The 20,154-nt window shown below is 40.9% G+C and overlaps 1 protein-coding gene across 5 annotated transcripts in view; it reads left to right on the forward strand.

Moving 5' to 3' along the window:
• Nucleotides 1-20,154, forward strand: part of LOC149918843 (uncharacterized) — a 75,034-nt gene that overhangs the window by 31,623 nt on the left and 23,257 nt on the right. For 4 of the 5 annotated variants that reach the window (XM_090134760.1, XM_090134764.1, XM_090134763.1 and 1 more), the window contains 3 exons: nucleotides 13,291-13,450; nucleotides 17,371-17,427; nucleotides 19,888-19,927. In XM_090134760.1, coding sequence (XP_089990886.1) covers nucleotides 13,291-13,450; nucleotides 17,371-17,427; nucleotides 19,888-19,927 — 257 coding nt within the window. The remainder of the gene's footprint in view (nucleotides 1-13,290; nucleotides 13,451-17,370; nucleotides 17,428-19,887; nucleotides 19,928-20,154) is intronic. The other variant, XM_090134761.1, reaches the window with a different exon arrangement.

The raw sequence follows: 20,154 nt of genomic DNA on the forward strand, positions 1-20,154 counted from the left end.
TCTGCACTGCCATTCCATATGTGAGCCCTCTGATCTTTTCTGCCTCTCACACGCTCAGTCCTCTTCCCCTCCCCTCACTTCAAGCATTTGCATGTGTCTGTCAATTTCTCTTTGCTTCCAAGCATTGTCTGTTTTGCTCAGATCACATCTTCCCAAGATAAAAACCGCTGTAATAAAACCCCTTTTGACAGAGTCAGGCAGCAGCAGCATTTGTTTTCCTTTTCCAGAATCCTGCCAGTTCTCTGATCTGAGCTGACACTGACTGAGTGTAGGTCAGATTTGGTGGCTACTGCATGTCCCCTCTGGCCGCTCCGTGGATGTGAAATCTGGCAGCCTAGGCAGCCTTTCAGCTACTTGGCCTACACATGCGGTGTGTAATTTGTTTGCTCTGTGAGCAGTAGGTTCTATCTTTATCTCTCCACTGAGCTTAACTCTCATTGCGTGCTCTTGGAAACGGTGCCGTCTCCAGGTGTACACTAGATGTCATTAACTGAAATAATTGTTATTTGACCCCATTTTGTGGAAGTGCAAAAATTCATGGAAGCCTTCCCAAGATGTCTGGGCTGTCATGGTAACAGATGGGAAGGATTTCATGTAACCGCCTAATTATGCAGCACTGAAGGTAAGCAGTGAGCAGTGCTGTACCGCATAACATGGCACAGTCCTGTGTTGCTGTGATGAGGAGTGTCTGCAGTGAGTTGTGGGGATACTGGAAGAGGGGGAACATAAATGTACAGGGAGAATGGAAACTTAAAACCTAAAGATATAAATATTCACCTACTGGGGAGAAAATACTAACAAATACAACAAATTCTTGAGAAGAGCCTGGGCATTTGCAAATAGGAACCTGTGATAAATCATGGTCCAAGGGTAGCTGAATGTTCTTCCCTGGCCTTTCCTTATGTTTCTTAATAACTAATAACTAAAGATATATTCATCTTTACAATAATCAGAAATAATCTTTTAAGTAACCCTAAGTAAGGTAAAAATGTTTTGTATAGATTTAACCAGTCTTTTTCTTGTTTGCTGGTAGAAAACTCCTGGTTGACCTCTGCTTGCATTTTCTATTAATTCCTGGGTATCCAAACTTCAATTAGCCTAACCAATGTTACACTGGTGTAATTTGACTACTGTGTTTTGCGTGCTAAATTGATACTTATTATTATGTATTATGTTCTAGTGGGAGATGTCCCTGCCTATAGCGAGGGGGTTGGAACTAGGTGATGTTTAAGGTCCCTTCCTACACAAACCATTCTGTGATTCTTATGCATTTCTCTCTCTGATGGCTACATGATACTTAAGCCATCTGCATCTATCTCTCCAAAGAATCACACAAGAGTTGACATTGAAAGGCATGTCTGGAGGTCATCTGTTCCAATCCCTCTGCTCAAGCAGGGTTACCTAAAAGAGGTTGTTCATGACCGTGTCCATATAACTTTTGAGTACTCCAAGCAGGGAATGTGCTTCCTTCTGGCATGGTTGTCTTTCTTGCATGCTAAATACTATCCTTGGACCTACTAAAAGAGCTGCAATTATAGGATGGCTCCATACCATTGAGCAACCAGACCACTTTAGGTATTATCACAATCTGTTTGGGACTCAGTTCTGCTTTAATAGGGTACTGAGCACTCTGACTTTTAAATAGAAAAGGCCATCACCCTTAGCTTTGTTAACACAACTATTCTGTCTCTTAAACGGGTAACATTACCAAGAAGGTACCAGCTGGGCTTAGTTGGTGAGCTGTGCTGGGAAATGAGTGCTTTTAGAGATCCTTTTGCTGTAGTGATTCAAAATAACGGTGCTGTATTTGGGATGGATTTGCTATTCCCATAGAAATACAGCAGCTCACAGTAAAGCTAAAAGAAGTGGAAAGATGTGAAATAGAGCAAATATAGTGAAATGACCTTTCACTGTATACGACCCATAAAAGTACTTTTGGAGCCTACTGCAACAGCAACAAAGTTCATTCTTCAAGCGGTGTGTTTGTGTAGGAACATTTGCTGCTTAAGGCTGATCCTTAGGATAAACCACTGGCATTACTGAAATTGGTGTGGAATTGCTACTTAGAGACTTCACCCGCTCCTTTACCAATGTGGTGTTAGTTCAAATTAAGCCAATTAACTTAAACAGGAAAAAAATCTGAGGTAGATTCACTCAGACAGTATTCCAGAATGTTGATGAAAATTTGAATGAAATAATAATAAAAGAAACCTTAATTATTTTAGCTCCTAGAAATTAAACAGAATAAATCCTATGTTACAATGTTTTCAGACTAGAAAATAGTAGATAATAAGAGCTATGGAACAGACAGCTCAGTGGGAGGGAGGCGAAGTATCAGATTCCTGAGAAAGCTTGAAGTACTCTAAAATTACTTCTCTATTTATACAAATCAATGTATAATCTCAGTTTCATGATCTTGATACCAGTAGTTATCAATGGAGGAGTGTTATGACTGAATGTACTTTTTAGACCAGAGCCTGTGAGTGATGCTGCTGGATGAGAGGTACTTTTTTTCCTACATCTGTCTTGGTTCAAACCTACTAAGATCTATCCTGCCCACGGCAGCCTTTAAGGAATGATGAGTAAAGGAGATGACCCCAGCTATGCACCCAGCATTAGGTGCTTTGATCCACAGCCCTAATATTGCAAAAGATGGAGAACCAGGCTGTGTGGTACAGCAGGCTGTGGCAACAGCCCTTTCCCTGACCACCAAGTCCCTGTCAGCAGGTCTGCTGCAGCCTCCTTGTGCCCCACTGTGATCTTCCTGGTTTGCAGTGAGAAATGGAGACAAAAGCAGCTTGGTTTGCTGATGACTTTATTCTGGTCAGCAAGTGAATACCTTTCTTCCAAGAGATTGCACCATGCACCCCTAGCTGCCCCCATGGCAGTCCATGATGCTTGCACTTGTGTGGATCCTCTGATAGTGCAGGTCTGTGGTTGTCTTCTTGTGCCCTGCATCACCTTGCTCTTAACCAGATGTTGAATTTTGGCCTGGGAACTGTGTTCTGAACATGATAGGAACAGGACCTTGTTGCAAAGGAATTTTTGTTTGTTTGTTTGTTTTCCTAACAGCTTGCTTTATTCAGTACATTCTGGCCAGTTGGTTAGTCTACGGACTTAAATGGCTTTTGTTCCAGAGCTAAGACAAACACTGGATACTTAAAAATAACCTTATAGATATTGCAGTGATAATCTGATTTTAGAACATACATCAACATACGTCTTTTTCTCTTAATCAGGAATGATAGACAGGTAAGCAAATAGCTTGAGTGTAGCTCTCCATTCCAGCTGGCAGAAAGGATTCACTTATCTTCAACTGGAATTTCCAATAAATCTATATTTAGTAGCCTTCATAGTCTATCACTTGATGGAATTACTTTCCTCCGTGAATGTGCAATAAAGTCTGACAGTGATATATGTAAGAACATTAAATTTGCAATGGCCGTGTTATGAACAAAGGTGATCTAACAAAAAATAATGTACTTTAAGGAGCAGACAGCAGGGCCCTGTTTCTGATCTCATTGACAAGGTTTAACGGTAGTAGACCTCTCTTTACATTAGTGAAATCATTCATTTCTATGGATGTATGGGAGAGGAGGCCTTTCTTCTGCAGGCCAGCTTCTCTTCTCCTATACTTCCATACAAATGAATGATTTTTAATAATGTAAAGTGTTTTTTTTTTTTTTTTGGTTGGATCACTTTTGTTTGTATGGTCTAGTTCGGTGAGCCAGAGATAGAGATTCATTAATGAAAAAAGAGAACCAATTATGTATGTGACAGAGCCTGTAAGGACTATCATTATCCCAGCTAGAAAAAAATATTCCCCTCAGCAGACGCTGATTTCCCTTATGCTGTTTCCCATTTATGTTTGGAAAGCTAAATCTGTGCTTTTCCTCAAATAGAGGAAAATCTTCATGCTGGTAGCTGAGTTTCCATGGGTTCTTGATGGTTATTATCTACTCCTCCAATGTGGTTAAAGATCCAGCTCTATTTTTAGAGGTAAGAAAAAGATTTGTATTTGCTTGAGGATTATGGTTTAAAGTGATCAATGAGCTCTTGTGTTTTATCATGACAGGGTACTTTGCATATGCATTTTTATCTGTGCTTTACCTGGGAAAACTGTTGCTGCAGCCCTGTGCTTTTTTTTTTTCCCCCTTTTCTTTTAATTGTGCATGTTTATATGATTATTTTCTGGATAACCCTGTGCTGGAAGGTTTCTTGTATCCTAGGTGAAAGGCAATGCCTTTTTATCACTGTGCTAAAGCTGAAAGTCAGTTTGAGCCCTCCTGCGTGCCACTTTTTATTTATGGTATCATTACAATTTGTTTCAGAAGACCAAACCCTCAGCAAAGCATTCAGGATACTTATCTAGCAAACACTGTCACTTACCTACAGCTGGAGTCCAATCTGATGCCTTAAATTCTAGCCTCACATAAAGATAATACTTTTAATCAGAAAAGTGAGACAAGATATAAGAGCTTGCTTGCACTATCTGTCAGCAGGGAGCTGGAATGAAATCAGGACAAAGTCTAAGCTGTTGTTTCCAAAGATGCTTGCTTCTTGAGCTGTGAAGGCTTAACAGCAGGGTGAGATAAATGGGTTATCATGTGGAAGGGGCAGGGTGAGCCTATGCCACGTTGGCTTGTGCTTGGCAGCTGCTGCACCAGTGCAGGGAACCCCTTTGGAAATGTCAGACAGCAGGTCCTCAGCTACGGGCAGGTGAGCAACATGCCCTTTGCTGCATGGCAGATCATTGCTAGGGGTGCAAGCTGCAGAAGCGTGGAAGTGGTACAGATCCTACCTCTGGCTGTCCAGTTGGGGCTGCAGGTCTGTTATGGATGAGGCTGGAGATAATGGGCCAGCAACAGTGGTGGGATTACCTATGTTCACTGCTGCAGGAAGGATGGGTCAAATCGTTTTGCCTCTTCTTGGAGGCCATCAACTGCTTTCTATAGAAAGCCTCAGCTGAGTCTGGCTATAGTTGTCTAACACAGCCCGCTGATTGTATTCTAGATGTGCTAAAATTTCTAATGCAATATCCCTGGTTCGCTTCCACTTCTTCTCTTCTACAAGGGATCAGATTAGAACAGACAGAAGTTCTAATTAAATTAATGCAGAAGCTGATTTACTCATATGAGAGTAAATCCCTGACTAGTGGAGATCAGACTCTCTTGAGTTGTGATAATTTCATCGTGGAGAAGAAACCATTTTTCTTGAAAGTAAATAACTGAATATTCAGCTGAAATCTCTGAACTAGATGTAAATGCATAGTAATATTTATTAGCTCGATGAAATTCTACTGGAATAAAAAATGTCATTGCCATCACCCTATAACTGAATGCATAGAGAAGTGCTGTTCTTACAGCACTCTAGGTTTAAAAGCAGCAGTGCTGTGGGACAAGATAAGGGTAATTTAAGCAGTTACAGATCTAAATCAGATTTCATTGATCTTAAAGCTTAGTTGTAGCTTTCTATGAAGTATAAATATTAATTGGCTTTGAATGAAAGACAAAAGGCATGCTATTCTTAAAACCCAGCTTGGGTTTAGGTGTGTGAATCTACTACTGCAATTCTCACATAATGATTAAAATCTATTTCTGAACCTTGCTGCCTTAATCTGCATGGTAGTTTTTAGTATTATGGAGAAATAGTATAAGTACTTATGACCTCATTGAAGACACTCAATTTTTAAAACCCAGTGCATTCAATGTTTATACACTACTCAGCTGCAAGGAACTGGAGTTCTTACTTCAGTTAGAACACTGCTATGCACCTACAGCAACTACAGAATTCCCTGAATAAGGCAGTGTTAGGTCCAAATGAGACCTACAAGCACTTTACATCGACTGTCAAAAACAGTATTTTGGGGAACATGCCCCTCTCACAGCAAGACTGGTAAAAGATGCCATCAGTTGAGCAGGAGCTGCACACAGAGCTGCTTAGAAGCATACCTTCTGGTCAAAACATCAAGACACCATGGAGTCAAACCTGTCCTTGGGAGTATGCATGAGGCTGAGTTTGAACAGCAGTTATTTGACTCCGGGTCTCCATCTGCAGGAGAAGCAGAAATTGAAGTGTAGTTGTGAAGACAGTGAGCAAAATTCATAGCATGCCTGGGTGCTCTCACTCAGGTGTTTTAAGTGGCTGTAGATCTCTAGTTTATGCCTCAGAGAATTAAATTATTGTGAATTAAAGACTCTGATGCACAAACTCAAGTGATTCATATGGGGAAGATTTCCCTCCTCTATCTGGAGATTTCCAGCAGGGTCACAGCTTGACCTGCCTTCAGCCTCTCTGCAGCGCTGCACTTATCACTCTGACTTATTAATTACGTGCACAATCAATTGTGGTTTGCATTAGCTCTTGAATCAATGAGCTGTGGCACTGGGAATTAGACCTTCCCAGTCCATTGAGCTCTTGCTTTGATGATGCAGATAAGCAGAGAGGGCATGCAGGTGGGACAGGCAGCATCCTCTGTCACACCAGCTAAATGTTGCAGGGCAGGACCCTGAAGCCATCTTAGCATCTTGCAGATGTGCATTGCCCTGTGGATTGGCCTCAATGTGTCCCAGTATGCATCCCTCCTGGGGTGAATAAAAGGGGGAGCATGGCAATTTCTTCAACGTGGGATTCCCATAGCAATACTCAAGGGCACAGGGCTGCCCTGAGATAACTTTTTTCAAATTATTAGTGAAACTAAACCCTATCCCTTTACTGCAAAGTCTTCCTGTCATGGAGAATCCGGTTTACCTGTGATTAAGTATAAATGTTGTTTAAAACTGCATTGGTTTTCCACTCTCATTTTTCCCAGCCTCAGGTTCTAGCCATCTGCTCTTTGATGTATTTGACTGCTAGATAAGAGTGTGAATTGTGCTCAGGCTTTTTGAGCAGGTGGGAATTTTTAGAACCTAACCAAGTAACTCCTGCAACTTGACGGGATAGATATCTGAATCAGTTGTTTTTAAATGTGTTATCATATTCCCTAATCATTCTCAGGGATACGTGTTGAATTTTTTTTCTACCTTTTCAGAGCTTTTTTGAGCAACACAATATTTCCGTTGCAGGTGGAGAAGTTTCACTTGCAGAGAAAATTTAAGCTCCCTACTTCCATCCATACTCTTTAATTATGTACCTAATGATTACATTTGTCCAGGGCCACAGTGCTGTACCAAGAGCTCACACTGAACTGATTACCTGCAAATCTCTCCCGCTGAAGATAATGCTTGTTTACTTTAGACAGCCAAGGGAGGATTTATCCTGCTGCTATCTTGAAGTGCAAATACTCCATCTTGGTGGTTGTGCAAAAACATGCAGGATGCCATTCTCCCCACATGGAGAACTGGACTCTTCAGCCCATGAGGTACTTCACATGGACTTGCTCATGATTTACCATGTGAAGACTGGGAGGCTGTTTTCATGCGAGTGTGATGTGTCCCACAGCTTGTCTATGGATAGGAGAAAGAATTTAAATAGCCTGCCAGGTGCCAAGGGAACAGAGGGGATACAGCACTGCATCTGGCACCTTTCTGGCATGATCTTTGTTATCAGGTCTAGCTGCACTTGTCAGATTGCCTCCGCAGGCCAAAATTGAGAACAGTTGACATTATATCCCTGAGGGCTGCTCAGGGCTAATCCCTGCAGCTCATCCCAAGGCTGTGCAGAACTGCCTGAGGAATACTCACCAGTGAAAGCAAAATAGCCAACATGAAGTGTGTTTATTTCAGGACGAGCCCTGGATTAACAGTGCTTGGGGGAGGGTGGAGCTATCCATTAGGGTATGTGTGTTAGAAAATGAATATTTGGTCTTCCAGGCCTCTGTTGGTGCTGCAAGTTGAAATCATGATAAAGTGAGTTGCCCATAGGCTGCGTTAGTGGAGTGAAAACTGGATGCGCTTTACATCCTAGAGAAATGATGTTACTCATAGAATTGGAGGCATTTTATATGTACTGCCACAGTGGATTGCATAACCTGTGGTCACCAAAACCAGTGCTGTTAATAACTTCGATGTAATAGGTATATATCACTATGCTGTATGGACATACAGAAGAGCTTTCTTTGGAAGAGGAGATGACCTCTGGACTTCAGTATTATGTGATATAGGTAAGGAAGGAAAGCACATCTAAGAAAAGCTTTGGATGTGATTCTCCAAACCACCACTTCTGAGAGAGGGAGTATTTTACACCCCTAGCGTGTTGGCATTGCAGAGCTGTAGGTGTCAGCACACCAGAAGTAGCAGAGGAAGGCTTGAAGATGCATGAATTGCCTTGGGTCTATGTCTCTTGCCCATCTTCTGGGGAGTTACCTCCTAAAATGACCCAAAGGATTTAAAAACAGCGTACAAATGATGGTGAATTAACAAACGCTAACACAATAAGTTGCCCCAAGTCATGTTGTTTAAACTCAAGGTTACAGTCATGCAAAGAGCTAAGGCACTGAGGGCTTTAAAGAAGAGCAATTCTTTAATAGCCTTTTTACGAACATGAGAAGCTTGGGCCATAAACAAGAGGAATTACACATTCCCATTTGTGAAAAGAAATTGGATATCATTAGTATTATTGAGAGCTGGTAGCAAGACAAAGATAGCCAGAGTGCCCAAATCATGGCTCATAGCCTCTGCAGGAAAATTAAATTGAATAGCTGGTGTGTATGTATTTTGGATGCTTGTAGCCTGGGAGGAGATCTCTGCAAGAAAGATGCTGTCCCCTGAAGTGATTTATCTAAGAGCCTCTTACATGCTGAAGCTCACAGACCTTCATATGGAAAGACTGGGAAGCAGTAAGTTACCAACAGCCTCCCCTTATAATTTATGTGAGATAAGAAGAGGGAATAAGCAGTTGCTAAAACTGCTTTCCTTAGAGTTTCTAAAAATGTTAGGTAGTTCTCTAAGAACAAACAAAAATAAATATTAGATATTATTAGGAAAGCACAGTATTAGATTTTGTTCTATTACACAAGGCAACTTGATTACTGCACAAGAAAGTAAATAGCATTGATGAAATATGAGTGATGAACCCCAACTACATTTGCTGATCCTAACTGGAAGACAGATGTGCTCAGCAATCTCTCTCTCACTTTCTCTCTGCTATAAAGAGGGATAATTCTCAAAAGCCCAGCTGATAATGAGAAAAATTGAAACATCAGAATACAAACGATAATAGAAAACTCTTCAAGAGAGGTTTATTAAATTTCAAGCCCCTGAAATTTGGCCATCAGGGAAATACAAGATACAGACAGCTGCAGATTAGAAGTGAGAACAACAGTTATATGAGAAACTGGATATGTTTACAAGTTCATGTTAACATAGAGTAAATGGGAATGTGACGTTTTTAAATCTGACAGTAAATTCGGAAAATAGATAAAAGAGGCTGAAAACAGTGTTGAACAGTGTAAACCTCCTTGTTTTAGTAGGAGTCCAGCGGAGGGCCACAAAGATGATTAAGTACCTGGAGCATCTCCTGGATGAGGAAAGGCTGAGTAATCTGGGTCTGTTCAGCCTGGGGAGAAGACTGAGGGGGGATCTGATAAATGCTTATAAATATCTAAAAGGAGTAGGGAGGTAAATGGATGAGGTCAGGCTCTTCTCAGTGGTATGTAGCAGTAGGACAAGGAGTAATGGCCTGAAATCTGAATATAGAAAATTCCATGCAAACATGCAGAAGAACTTCTTCACAGTAAGGGTGATGGAGCACTGGAACAGGTTGCCTAGGGAGCTTATGGATTCTCCTTCTATGAAGATATTCAAGGCCTGGGTGGATGCCTACCTGTGCAACCTATGGTAGAGTGCCTACTTCAGCAGGAGTTTGGACTTGGTGATCTCTTGAGGTCCCTTCCAACCCCTGCAATTCTGTAACTCCTCAAATGTATGAGGAACAGATGAGCCCTTAGCCTTGGGACATGGAAAGTCACAGACAAGAATTATAAAACAATCAGTCTCAACACTAAAAAAAGTAGAATTCTTCCCATAACACTGTTGGTAATTTAAAGATTTAGGTAAGGTGAACTTCTCATAGTGATAAAATCTTTTATTAGACCTACTATCTCTGTGATCAGTGCTATCAGTCTAATAAAAATAGCATCTATCCCCCAAAGTTTTGCCTCAGTCAATGGTAGTTTTTTCCTATGGTCAAGAAGAAGCAGAATGATGGCTTTGTGTCTCAGCATGGTAACAAACGCTTTGTCTTCTGTTCTTAATTAGAGAGGATGTTAAATAACTATTGAAGTTAAGCACTTTTAAATCTCATGACTCTTGCGCCTGCATCCAAAAGTATGGAAAGGATTGCCTGAGGAGATGTATGACCTGCTTGCACTGATTTCTAACAAGTCTTAGAGCATGAGGGCCGAGGAATGCCAGAGCTAATATTGTGCCACTATTTGATAGGGTAAATTGAATGACCCAGCAAATTATAGACCAATTAATCTCCTGGCTCTCTGGAGGATAAATCACGTAAAAGGAAGGATCCATAAGTAAGGAATTAAAATAATAACAGAAGTGTTGCTGTAGATTTCTGAAACATCACTTTGCTCTGTTTAATAATGTCAACACCATATATTTTGATTTCTGCAAAACAATTGAAATCTGCCGTCTTGATGAAAAGATTAGCAGTCTGCAAAGACCATGGTGGGCCCATGTAGGTGGTTTGTATAGCAATTAAGCTGCCAAATTACAGAATGCAACTGTGAATGTAAAATTGTGATTCAATAGAGGGAATGCTTGTTGCATTCAATACTGTATTCAGCAGTGGTTTAGAAGTTTAGCAACTACCAATTTGGTGATATTTAGCAATTGTTCTTTGATATAATGAGTGGAAATAATAAAATTCTGTGAAGTTTATGATAGTGGGGAAAGTGGCAGAGTGGTCAGTAATGTTGGAGGGAAGACTGCTGGGAGTGCATAACACATGACCAAGGGATGAAGCAAAATGTGTCTTATTAACTGGCATGTAGCTTCCAGCACAATAAAGCTAAGTTCTGCCAGTTATGTGTCTTGTTTATGCAATGCTGAGAAGTAGGCTATTAATTGTATATGTCTACTTACATTTTGGAAACAGCCAGCTTTGTAACACAGCATGAGAAAGGGAGTAAGAACAGAGATTGGAAAGAGATTCAAAACGGACATAAATACATTAATGCATTTAAAAATTAATAATAATCACTCATGGAGGCATCTTATACAGGCTTCTGTTGGGGTCCCTATGTCCCTTAAGTACACACCATGCTCAGTTACCTTTGCAGGAAACTTAGCTGCAGATGGTGTTGGGTGATGTTTTTTAGCTGATGTGATGTGTTGCCTTCTATGGACTTTAAAGTATTGAAAGTCAGAGAGGTCACAGTGGGTTAAACAAGCAGTAGCTTCAGGCCAAAGGGGTGAGTAAGCTCAGGAAAGTCCTGGGACTCTGCAGGAAGGCTTGGGTCTAAGGATGGTGTAGGGATCCTGCTTTGGCAGAGGGGTTGGACTCGATGATCTCTGGAGGTCCCTTCCAACCCCTACGATTCTGTGATTCTGTGATGGTTGGGGTGTCTGTACAGTGAAGGACTGGGCTCTTCCGTAAAGCAGCTCATTATATTATGTTTATGCTGATAGAATCACATTATTTTTTTCTTCCTCCTGTACAGATTCTGTACAAATTTGGCTTTGCCATTATGGGCAAGTGGTTCTTTCTTATGAACACAGAAGTTCAGCTTGGAAATCTCAAACCACCTTTACAATCTCCATCCCCACATTTAAAGTCTCTGGATGGCACAAGCTGCTGAGCTTCTGTCTGGCTTTTATGAAATAAAACCCTTAGGCAAAACTCATAAAGAAAGCAGATGGAAAAGAATGATTTTATTTTGAAGTGCTTTGTGTTTTGTGTTGTATTAAAATATATTTTGCTCTAATCTATTCCTATGCTTGCCAGCAGAATCTAAAAGGAGATAAACATGATGCAGATAGTGCAGTGACCCGATACGTTTACTATTACCATATACTTGTAGAAGCCTAATGAAATAAGAATGTTTTCAATTCCATGTGAATAAATGTGTATTTTAATACCAGCTAATGCCATTTCGTAAAGGGAAGCACACTGGGAGGGTTCTTTAAGAGAAGATTACACTCATTGCAAAGTCCTTTCCTAGAAAGTGACTGTAAAGAAATACGAACTTAGCAAATACTATCCTTAACACGGGGAAGTCTCAGTTCCATTTTCTTCTTCCTCCCTTAGGAAAACTGAAAGGCATTATTAAGGCATATCAATCAATTGTAGTAGCACCTTTATTGCCTAATATTACCACCATGTACATACTGATAACTTCTCTACGTATTGTTTACACTGTACATCTTACCAGTGCCTGCTTTCTCTGTGTAAAATTTCTCATTAAAAAGTGCATGTCTTGAATAATGCATGTGCACAAAGCACTTGGGTGATCCTTTGATACTGGCAGAATCTGGAAGGAATAGAAAGAAAAGAGGGCCTCTTTTGCACAGACATCATAACACTGTGATATTAGCCATAGTCAGTATTCCTCATTGACTTTGTCTTTAAATTGTGCAAGTTTCTTTTAGAAGGAACATGTCATCTATTCATGAAAGAAAAATTCGTACAGATGTAACTAGATTTCTTGTGCTTCATCACAGGTCTGTTGTCAGACTGGTTTTGGACAGAGCTGAGTACTGTTTGGATCTTGGGTTTCACTTCACCTTGCCACTGACCATAGAATCAAGGTCATGACTGCTGTCTCAGCATCTCTTTCATCTCTTACACTGATTGCTTCCTTAGCCCCCAGTAGCATGTGGTAGTAAATGCTTCCATAAGGGAAGGTCGGACTCTAAGGACAGTTGAGGACATTTCCAGTATTACGAGAAGTGAGGTTTTAGTTGGAAAAAAGCTCCCACATTTTCAAGCAATGTACCATCAAAAGAAAAAGATATTCTTCTTTTCCTTGATGTGCAGCTTTCATATCCATTTATAAATAGCCTGATAATGGTTATGGCATGAAGAAGAGTACAGAAGAAGAATGAAGAATGGAACTTGGACAATCCCCATCTTCAGGCAATCAGTAGTAACAGTTGACTGAGTGCTATAGTGACTACTTCTGTTTTGGCTACTACTTCTGAAACACTCAAATCATCTCACAGTGCACCTTTTTCTAGTTTGAAGTGAAAAGATGATATAAATGGGACCAGAATTAGCCTGGTTTATCTCAGTACATGCAATGTAGTCTGCATTAGCATTTTAGAACACAGCTGGAGTATGTTTTGATATCAGTTTTCTTATCATCCCTCTTCACTGGAATTTTTGTTCTCCTTGCAGAGTAGTCTTGGACCCCGTGAACTTTTTGGAGCACGCTGAAGATGTGCACATATGCACTCTGTCTGCTAATGTGGGATTGTCTCTATGGATCTCCATTGGATGCAGCCCTAAGCACTCTGGTCTAGTATTAGATATGGAAGTTGATGGCCTTCACTTTCAGGTAGGGTTGAAGCTTGATAATCCTTGAAGTCCCTTCCAACCAAAGCCATTCTATGGATCCAGACTTGAAGTAAATAAATAGGAAGAGCTACCTGCATGGGTATTGTAAAACGCACAAAATATTATGGACCTCTTGTCTTCACATATTCTTCTCTACAGCTCCACTCTTTGAGAAAACTGTGCTACTTGATAAGGTGAGCAGAGCCTCAGGTGTTCTGCAGGGCTGCATCAAATGATTTCAAGGATCTATGCCCATGTTTGCCATCTGTAAGACAGAACTAACACCCCTTTCTGTTATGAGACCATTGGAAATATTAGTAATTTGTGCTGTGCACTTATAACAGTGATGACAGCAATTTTTTTTTTAAACCTTCCTTTTTTGTGGCTCCAGAAATTTCTCACCAGTGGTAATTAGCAACAAGCTGAGCAAGGGAAAAAAACGCTGACAATAAGTATGCTGAAAAAGAATATGGCTTTGAAGAACAAACATGAACTCAATGTTTGAATTTATTATTCATTCCTGAAATGCAAGATCCAGTTCTGTTATTTTATTTATTTTTTTATACTTCCTTTTAAAATTTACCTTTTCTTAAATTTCCACAAGATGTGCTATTTTTTCTTTAAAACTAGCTTATGTTTTGCTCTAAAATGTAAGCTCTGATTATATAGCAGAGAGCTATATCCAAAGTAATTCATTTTATGACAAATTTATGACATTTTTCCTTTGTCTAGCTAATAAGTTTCGTGTTATTTTTTCAGGTAAAACTTCCCATATTCTGATCTTATCAGAAACAGGTTTCTTAACAAGTTTTTTGAAGATTTTTGCACCAGTTGTGAAATTGAGAAAAGAATCCCAGGCTATCCAAAAAGCCAAAGGGAATTAGCAAAATGACTTCAGAGTGAGATCGCTTTTAAAAGAAATGTCATAGAATCATAGAATGGGTTGAAAAGGACCATAATGATCATCTAGTTTCAACCCTCCTGCTATGCGCAAGGTCACCAACCACCAGACCAGGCTTCCCAGAGCCACATCCAGCCTGGCCTTGATATCCTTCCATTACTGCAGCATTCAGCACAAACCTCCTGTGGTTACACAATATTTGAATATTTGAAATATTTGAAATATTGGCATATTTGAATTTGAATCCTAGAACAGTCCCCAGCATGCAAATACATCATTAACGTGTCTTCTTTTGCCTCTGCAATCATGGCAGAACGTCTCTTCTTGAGAATACAAGGTGGTTATGCTCTGGGAAGAGGGGTTTGCTGAAATCCGGGCTTGGGTGAGCATTTGTCCTTACCCTAAACAACTGTTTCATATGTAGTTGAATATATTCAGACGTTTAAAGCGTTCTTCTTTACACTGAGTTAGGCTCAGTTACCAGCATTAATGAGCTCTTTTACCACACTTTGGCCTCAGTTTGAGATTGTGTGGTTTTTTTTCTCCTCTCTCTGTTGTGAAGCAAAGATGAATTCTTTCTGCCTTTTATTTATTTATTTAATTAACTTTATGATTGCGACTTGAAGCAATTAAATTCAGTAACTCCCAGCAGCGAGAAATATTTTCCATCAAACTTAAAAGTCATGCAAAACTCACCTGGCTGCCAGTTCCCGACTGGCTCCAGCAGGGTTTGCTTTGAGATCTATTAGGCACTGGAAATCTTTAGTGCAAATGGCAAATAATTTAGCTGTCCCCAGAAAATGCAAAACCTCACTGATTTGTTTTGTGATCATTAGTAGGAGTCACATGGCGAGTATTCTGGGTCCCCATTTGTCTGAAATGGGAGAAGTAATCTCAGTGCTGGTTCCAGCTGTGTATTTTTTATGGATCAGATTCTTTATTTCCTGGTAGTTGTTTGCCCTCCAATGAGCTAAATGTAAAGCACTACTTAGATCTGTAAACCAGAATTCCTCAACTTGCCTTTGGGAATGGACATGAGTTAATGGAAGGGACCATTAGCTGATGCAACCTGTTTCAATAAGGACAGGCTGGCCACTTCATGTTCTAAAATAAAAGCAGTCATTTGATGTGTGACAATATTTAAAACACAGAAACAAGTCAGATTTTTCCTTTATACCTCCAACCAAGCAGATGATAGAGAAGAACAAGATTTTTCCAAATCGATCGGGCTCAGATTAGTCAGGGGAGTCAGTGCTGGCAGGAACTGGCTGGCTCTCACTGCAGTGTTCCACTTTTAGTGATTTTATTCTCATTCTTGAGGCAGTGGAACAGCTGGGGAGCTGTGAGCTATCCCTGAGGGGAGTACAGTCATCTAGCAACCTGAGAAGTGCCATGTCCATAACCAATGGAGAATTTGATTGTTTTACCTGGATCTATACCAAGATTTAGGCAATGAGTTGTGTAGTTTTGTTCAGTTGTGGAGTTTGGCTTGACCCTATGGTCTGATACGTTCAGCTGATAAATCACATCTATCATGAAAGCTTCATGATAGCTCTGTCACAGAGGACATGAGGTAGGATGTCCTTTATTTTCAAGACTTTATTACTTTTACAAAATAAATGTCAAAGGAAGAAAGTGTTAAAGAGTAAAGCATGTATGCTAGGAGCATATGAAAAAAAGCACGCTTTATTGTGCAGATTTTCCTTTGTTCATTATTTCATGAAACTGAGGCACTCCTATTGGAACGAGTCTCTGATCTACTGTGGGAAAGGTAGGGAACTACATTCGTTTTGTTTTGCATTTCCCTATTGTACAAAAAAATAAGTTCATTCCTCACGCGTGCTCAATAACTCCACTTCAGAGAAATAGGTACTTCCCAGGGCAAAGCTCCTGCTTACAGTCTGTTTTTTCTAGAAATAACTCCAGCTCTCTAGGAAGCAGCCAGCCCATGCGGAGCCCATTCTTCCTCAGAGACTGACTTTTCCCTTCTGTGGCAACATCTGGCTGTTGCTGGCACAATGGTCATGTGTTTTTCTTGCAGCCTTGTGATTCATTGTTGTAGGCTTGGTATATTTGGAACGTTCAATGGTACCTTCTCCTTCTGGGTGTCGTAGCGCACTAAAGAGTTGTGCAGTTTGCTTTGCAATGTATCTGCCTTTTGGGACATGTTATTGCAGTTAATCTAGCACTCTGGTGGGTGTTTGGGGTTCATGCTGAGCAGAATGCTTGCACACGTCTCATCTGTGTGATTTCACACAAATACGGCAACCTTTCCAATAACAGCTCCAGAAACAGAATTTGAGGTTTTATTTTATGAAGGTTTTGCTGTTGTTTTAATTTTCAGACCATTCTTAATTGTTTTTTTTTCAAAGCATCTCTTTTTACTGTTATAATTCATAAATAGAAATGAATATTCTTGGCTAATGTATGACACCTAAATTCTGGATATTTTACCAGATAACAGTGCTGTAGCTATAGAGATGTTTTGCCTTTATTATTTTTTCAAAATTAAAAGTTATTTATTTTCTTCTTAAAGATTTAATACCATTTGTTTAATATAATCACCAGAGAGTATCTGATACTATTAAATCAATCAAAAGTAGATCTTCATTGAGCACCGCCACTGCTGCCCTTCTAAACTTCCTGCATTTAATGGGACATCAATTTTTGTCCTAAGCTATATGGAAAATGCTTTATTCTTGATCTTCCCCCAGGCAACTCTGAGGATGTTCTTCTTCCCAAGAAGGATGTTAAGCTGTAGACCATTTTGTAGGAGAAACTGAGAACTTTAGAGAATCAGCTCTCATACAGGAGTTGTTCCCTAAATACAGCAGAGCAAACTGGATTTTTATTGATATAATTTGTCCCATAAATAGAAAAATGTGGAAATATGTGACAAAAATACTGGAAGTAGACTGTAAATTTTTACCAACACACAAAGAGATCAATCCTGAAGTAAAAGAAGTGCATCTATTATAGGGCTGGAAACAAATTTATTTTTCTATTTTTTTTTTTCCTAGGTGAAATGCTTATTTGGGAAGGAGGAGAGAGAGCAACAAAGGGACATATTTGCAGTGGTAGGTTACAGGAAAGATATCAAGATGAATGTCTGCCTTTTTGCTGCAAGCAAATCTCTGTCAGACTCCTGTAAGGATTCATTCATGTGCAGCATTGTCTTAAACTTTTCACCTGGTATTAAATATATCCTAACTCTTGTCAGCATCATCAGCACAGAGAGCAGAAATGAAATCTGAGGATCTTTAACATAGCGTGGGAGAAACTACTACCTTGGTTGTGGTTGGTCTGGCCTGGACTGATTATAGTTCCTGTTTTCTGTGTGCCTTTCATATGCTGTTGATATACCTTGTGGTCTTTGGCTCTTCTTAGGCTCCCAGGAGACATTTGGCACCTTAGGGCTTTAACACCTCAGGTGAGATACATTTCCATCATGCTGAACTCTTATGGGTATTTCTGTCCTGGACAGCAGAAGAAATGGGGAACCACAAACCCTCATCCTCTCCTCTCCCCAGGGTGTTATGTCCCACAGGCAGGGAGAAGAAGAACAACACAAGCAAGGTCAACAACAACAGGAGTGGAAGGATCTGGCCTTGTCTGTGCCCACCTGCCTGCACCCTTGCATTTTTGTCGTGTTTTCTTAGATAACCTCTCTATGCTGTCCTTAAAGGAGGAGTGTTTCTCAGCACAGGCATGATGTAATGCTGCCTTTTATACTGCAGGAAGAGAAGGGGCTCTACAGTCTGCACTTCAATAACATCCGTGCTGTTAAATAACTCCCTCTGCAGCTGTGCGTGGGAGTGTTCTGCCATAGCATTCTCAGAGGCACTCATTTTTCAGACAGAGCAGCTCCAGGGAGGAGGGCTAACCATGGGGATGACCTTGGGCTGGGGAAGGACCCAAAGGCAGCACTGTGCCTAAGGCAGTATGCCTGCTCCCTGGGGGCTGATCCAGGTGAAACCGCCTCCATTTATGGCTCTTCTGGCCTGAAAACTGCATCAGAAAGGAGCTTTATCCCTTGCACCCTGTGTCCACTTCTTTGCGGAGTTTTGGAGTTTGCTGGAGGGTGAAGGAGGGAGGGGATCCTTTCCATGATGATATGAGTGCATGAGACATGGGCTGGAAATCTCTTTATCACTCTGGGCAACAAGCAAGGCTCACAAGGCAGAATTTCCCTTGATGCTCAGCAACTTGAAACACTTTGATTGCTGTCGCTGGCAAGTTTCCCACAGGTGAAGACACAGGTGGGCTGCCCATGAACCTTGATGCTTCCAGGAAAGTAGATATGCCCTTTGGAGTGCCACTGCTTCACCTCTTTGGGGATCCCCATAGTAGGATTGTGCACCTCTGCTGTTCATGCAGACTGTCTCAAAAGCCTGATGCAGCCTTGGGGCATGCCCATCACTTTTACTCCAGCTGTCCTGGTCACAAGCTTTGTTGTATTCCCATTGGCAAAAAGTCTGGTTTTAAAAGTTTTCAGGCACTCAGAAACTGCAGTCAGTTCCTCCTGCACAGGCTTCTCTGAGCCTTCAACAGGAAAGCCTGTTTTATTGCCTCAAAACAAGCCCAGAATTCATTAGTATTTGTATTGTTTTACTAGTGTAAAATGACTGCCATGAATGCACATCACAATGAATTCCTCTGAGATGAGGTGGCCTGAGCCTGCTCAGGGGTGTTCAGGAGGTATAGTGGTGAGTGAGTGCTCCTGGTGCAGAGGAAGAGGGTAACAGTTCCTTCAGCTTTGTCATAGCAACAGAAAGGGCTAAGCAAGCTGTCCAGAAGAAAGCTTGATGGGTGGGAGAAGGGAATACTTACTGCTGCTTTTGGAGCCTCTCCAAGAAGTGAACATGATGTCCATTCCTGGAAGATGCATGGGCTGAGTCTAGAAAGCATAGTGATCAAGTTATAAATAATGCTGAAATGTATGACAGAAACTGCTACTGAACTGCAGCAGTAACTGATGCCACCACATTCATATTCTAAGCACTGGATGCAGTAGGAATCCAGGACAGCTGCTTGCTACTTGAAGAGGAAAGGGAAGCTTCTGAATTATTTATACAGATGAGTTGGGATTGGATTTTCTATGCAAATATAAATTAATGCAATTAAGGGAATAGCCAGGAAAACACAACGAAGGGTTACAAATATAAAAATAGCAGGTGATCACAAAACACTGGTGCTGGGTGGGACAGGTGTCTTGCACAAGGCCACCCTGTTCTCCTGCCCACCAAGCCCTGCTGGCAGCTGCAGGAGGAAGCAGGGACAGCCAGGGCACACAGGTCCCTTGTGGGGCATGGAGCATTGAGGAAGGCATACATTGCCTGTCCAGCCTGACTTCATTGTCAGAGACTGCCTAGCAGTGTTTTATGTTTGTTTTCTTTCCTGGGAGGGCTTTAAAAGCAATAGGTCTTTAATGTGCTATTATTCTTGTTAACTGATAAATACCATCTGATGTCACGTAAATAATGTGATAATGTGTTCTTAGAACTGCTAGCATCACTCACTACCTTTCTCCTTCACAGCAGATCATCTCAAGCTATCTAAACCTGGCTCTTATAAAGGGTGAGTTCTTTGTCTGCAAAAGTTCACCTCCAGTCAGGACACGGATGTTTTCGGGTTTCTCCATCTGTGCCTTCTGATTTTCTCAAACAAATTGTCTCACCTTTCAGTTTCTTCCTTACCCTAGGAAACAGAGCCCAATCGCTGAGTCCCCTAGACCTCTGTACAAGCTGTCTGTGTTTGAGGAACGTAGCTCATTCCCATCCAAGAGCCGTGTTCTTTGTCTGTGC

The sequence above is a fragment of the Phasianus colchicus genome, chromosome 2, assembly GCF_987193195.1.
Source record: "Phasianus colchicus chromosome 2, bPhaCol1.hap1.1, whole genome shotgun sequence".
In the NCBI taxonomy this organism is placed as follows: domain Eukaryota; kingdom Metazoa; phylum Chordata; class Aves; order Galliformes; family Phasianidae; genus Phasianus; species Phasianus colchicus.